This window comes from Pollicipes pollicipes, unplaced genomic scaffold (assembly GCF_011947565.3).
Source record: "Pollicipes pollicipes isolate AB1234 unplaced genomic scaffold, Ppol_2.1 Scaffold_5724;HRSCAF=6776_pilon_pilon_pilon, whole genome shotgun sequence".
Lineage (NCBI taxonomy): Eukaryota > Metazoa > Arthropoda > Thecostraca > Pollicipedomorpha > Pollicipedidae > Pollicipes > Pollicipes pollicipes.
The window spans coordinates 3,192,691-3,196,415 of NW_023596746.1; the positions used below are offsets into that span (position 1 = coordinate 3,192,691).

Sequence of the window (3,725 nt, forward strand, 5' to 3'; positions counted from 1 at the left end):
TGTCGCTTATTCAAATGCAAAACTCAGAGCAATCTTGTATGATTTTGGTCACCATGACTTTCAAAGTCAAATAAGGTACCGGACCATAAATGAGCATGTGACATTTTGCCTAGAAACAGTTATCTAGGTACCGGGGCCATCTTATAGACCAACCTGGAGTTTGACTTTGTTTGACCTTATTTGACCCAAAGGTCATGACCTAGGAACCTAAACACTGACCAAGTGAGTTCACATACAGGTCAACACACCCTGTGAATTTGGTATCTCTAGCTTTTAGTTCCCGATATATCAGGGGGGCTTAAATTGACCCCCTTCCATCACCCGAGCGAAGGGTATCCAGCCGGCCACCCATGCGCGTGTTAAATGAGAGCAATTCATCTGACTATTTTCTGGTTTCTCCGAGCTTGGTTGCCGGGGATCAACACTTTGTCGTGATATGTGTCAGAGTTTTCCACTGATCGCGCCATGCTGGGCCCGGCTTCAGGTACGACAGCGTGCGCCTGGAGTCTGGCGGCGGCCGGCGCCGCTTCCCACTGCACCCGCGCCGCTGGCTGCCGGCGGCGGCCGACCGCGCCGCCCGCAGCGATCCGGGCCAGCCCGAGTACTGGTGCGCCGTCCGACAAGACGGCTGCTGGCGCGGTGGCCGCGGCGTCAGCAGCTAAGCGGCGCCGTGGCCGCTGCAGTCGGCCAAGCAGACGCGTCACGAACCGGCCACACCACACCCAGAACCAGGCTTCGAAGACAAGGCGGGGGGCGACAGGGGCAATACAAGTGTATTTTGTGAACGCTAGCACCAGTATCACATTGCACACCGTGGCGACAATCCGCGTTAAGAGACAAACACGCAAGCTTGTCTGTGTAAGACGTAACAACATGAGCTACTCAGGCCGCACTACAATAGAGCCTTGACCTTGGTCAGACACTTGCTGGCCATATCTAGGGTGTGGTCGTCGCCCTGGCGCTGGGCCAGTCGTCTTCCGGTGGCGCACGACCGCTCCGCCTCGCGCAGCAGCCCCTGCTGCAGCTGCACCACGCCCAGGTTCACGTGGAACGCTGCCAGGTCGGGCAGGCCGCGCTCCGTAGCCAGCTGGACGGCCCGGCTCAGCCGCTCGGCCGCGCGCTCGTAGTCCTCGCAGAGCGAGTCGAGCGTGCCAAGGTCGTTGAGCAGCACCACCGACTGCTCGCCCGACTCGCCACTCAGGCGCACGCACACGGCCAGCGCGCGCTCCGTCAGCTCGCGCGCGCGGCTGTACTCGCCGCGCGACGTCAGAAAGCGCGCGTACCAGTCAACGGCCATGCCCCAGAGGCCGAGCGTGTCCGGGTCGCAGTGCTGCTCGCCGACGGCGTTGATCTTGCGCTGCTGCGTGTCGATGCAGTAGCGGAAGCCGTGCTCGGCGCGCTCGCCGTCGCCTGTGGAGGCGTACACGCTGGCCAGCTTCAGGCTGACTTCGACGAAGGCGTTGTCGTCAGTGGAGGAGGCGGCTAGCCGTCGCGACAACTCCAAAAGAAGTCTCTCAGCTTTCTTGAAGTTTTCCTGCTTGAAGGCGATGTTGGCGAGCAGGTCGTAGATGTAGGTCACAGCAGCTGCGTTTGACTGTTCCTGAGCCACCCGCAAGGAAAGGTGAAGGATTTTCTCTGCTTTTTCAAGTTCACCTTTCTGAGAATACACCATGTGTTAAGTCACATAGTGTATAGTGTGATATGCAAACCAACCACAGACAGCACAATGGCATTACCATATGCAAAACAGATATCATAACAAGCACAATGCATCTAATAAAAACAGCACACATGGATGATTTTCCCATCTATAATGCTGAACTGCAAGTCAAGGATAGTTACTACAGCTGATTATGCACTGCATTGTGTATGCCACCATTACTGCCTTGAGTATGTCATACAGTAACACTGACAACTAACCACAGCAATAAAAGTTACCGCGTAGCATACTACATAAACCCCGTACCTGGATGGAGAGCACAGCAAGCTTCATAGAATGAACCAATTCACTGTCTTCATCCTGCTTTGCACTGGCAGCAGCAACCACTGCTGAAGTCAGCACAGGCATAACATAATGTGACCCATCATGATTTCTCCAGCTTTGTTTGCCATATAACTTCAACTGAAATGATGACAACCTTAAACTACCCACTATTGTTTTGCAATTTGGCAATCTTGTGATCACATCTGGATGAAGTCTATTAGTGACAAGCCCTTTGGCTGCCAGCATTCGCAATGCTAATCTTCTGAATGCCATAGCACAAATGTCAAAGATAATGTATTGGGTCCTAATCACCTGGAAATGAAAGGCTGTCAAACCCAAATCCATCAAAACAGCTGCACAATCCACACAGGCATATCTTACTCGGGGTTCATAGTGCAAAACAAAACAAAACAAATGCTAATACCATTCTGTATCAGTTTGTGGAGGAATCAAACATGCAAACCTTACCAATGTCTTACCAGTCTTTACAAAAGTCTTACCAATGGGACCAATGACCTAATCCTTGCATCACCAACATGTATAATATGGTCACCAAATCACAATGCCCATTATCTTTAAGAATGTCCTCTATTTTAACTACACAACCAGCAGTTACATATTAATCATAGTTCAGAATGAACAGCTAGAATGGATCTACACTTTGTTGCAGATATCATCACAGCTATGCAATGCATGGGGAGACTCAACAAAAGACCACCATCACATATGGTAGAGCAAAATATTTGAAGAGAACACCATAGTGGCACAGCAACAGTGTTGCATCAAGCCAGCTATATGCTTCACAGGCACAAGAAAGGTGATCTAAGGCTAGACTGCAAAGATGCACAACATCCTGAAGATGTTCGGTATAGCAACAACACTGCAACAATTTCAACATACACACATGCCTCATACAAAAGGGCTTTCAGAGTTTGACACATAACTACCACCAATTTAAGTCACAGGTACTCAACATTTCACAATTTCAACACATGCAATTCACACACAAGAGCATCCAGAGCTCAACACACAGTCACCAACAATTTAGCCACAAGTAGCCATTGTTTCAAGAAGTTTTGACATTGCAAACATAATTTCAGACAAATACTCCGAAAACCTTCTTCCAAAAAAGAACAATCGGAGTGATTCGGCCAAACCTGCATGTGGCATGCACACATGACCCAGGAGTTTGTGCACGCATGAGCCCAAAAATCTGGTATGGGTATAATGGATGGAATTTTTGCAGACTAGGTCCAAACGTGCCATAGCACCTTTAACCGAGGATGTTGAACAACCCAATGGACAATGACGAATATAATGAGTCCACCTCACAAATGGCTTTAGCATCCAGACTCTCTCAGAAGTTTCTTTACTTACGTGTTGCTCAATACCCTATAAGCCATACAACTCGCCACACGGCCAACCTCAGTTATTGAGCATACTAACTGTGGCAACAGTGTAGTGAAAACGACGCGATAAATTCCTAGTTTGTCACAGATGCGCCGTAACCGTAGAGCGAGGCGCACAAAATCACTGCTAATGGGGAGGGTCTGACTGGCCGACGTAATCTGTTGACAGCCCCCATGCTCCGAGCCTATTGTGCTGAACGGACAAACTGTTCGCCAATAAATACGCCATCTCCAATATCCTATCGCTTACAGAATATGGCGACCTTGCGTCAGGCTAAACGTAACCAAAACGCTCCAAACCACCAAAATTGGTCACGGGCAACCCTATAGTC

The 3,725-nt window shown here is 49.9% G+C and overlaps 1 protein-coding gene across 4 annotated transcripts; it reads right to left on the reverse strand.

The window, feature by feature from the left end:
- Positions 1-755: 755 nt before the first annotated feature.
- Positions 756-3,421, reverse strand: LOC119103326 (tetratricopeptide repeat protein 19 homolog, mitochondrial). 4 transcript variants are annotated; one of them, XM_037226822.1, is made up of 3 exons: positions 3,362-3,421; positions 1,967-2,296; positions 756-1,657 (listed from the first exon to the last, which is right to left on the reverse strand). In XM_037226822.1, exons 2-3 carry the CDS (start codon positions 2,255-2,257, stop codon positions 893-895), a joined length of 1,056 nt encoding a protein of 351 aa, XP_037082717.1. In that variant the 5' UTR covers positions 2,258-2,296; positions 3,362-3,421; the 3' UTR covers positions 756-892. The 4 variants fall into 4 exon arrangements, with proteins under 4 accessions (XP_037082717.1, XP_037082720.1, XP_037082719.1 ...); XM_037226825.1 differs by having other exon boundaries at positions 1,967-2,046; positions 3,362-3,419; XM_037226824.1 differs by having other exon boundaries at positions 1,967-2,049; positions 3,362-3,419.
- Positions 3,422-3,725: the final 304 nt, after the last annotated feature.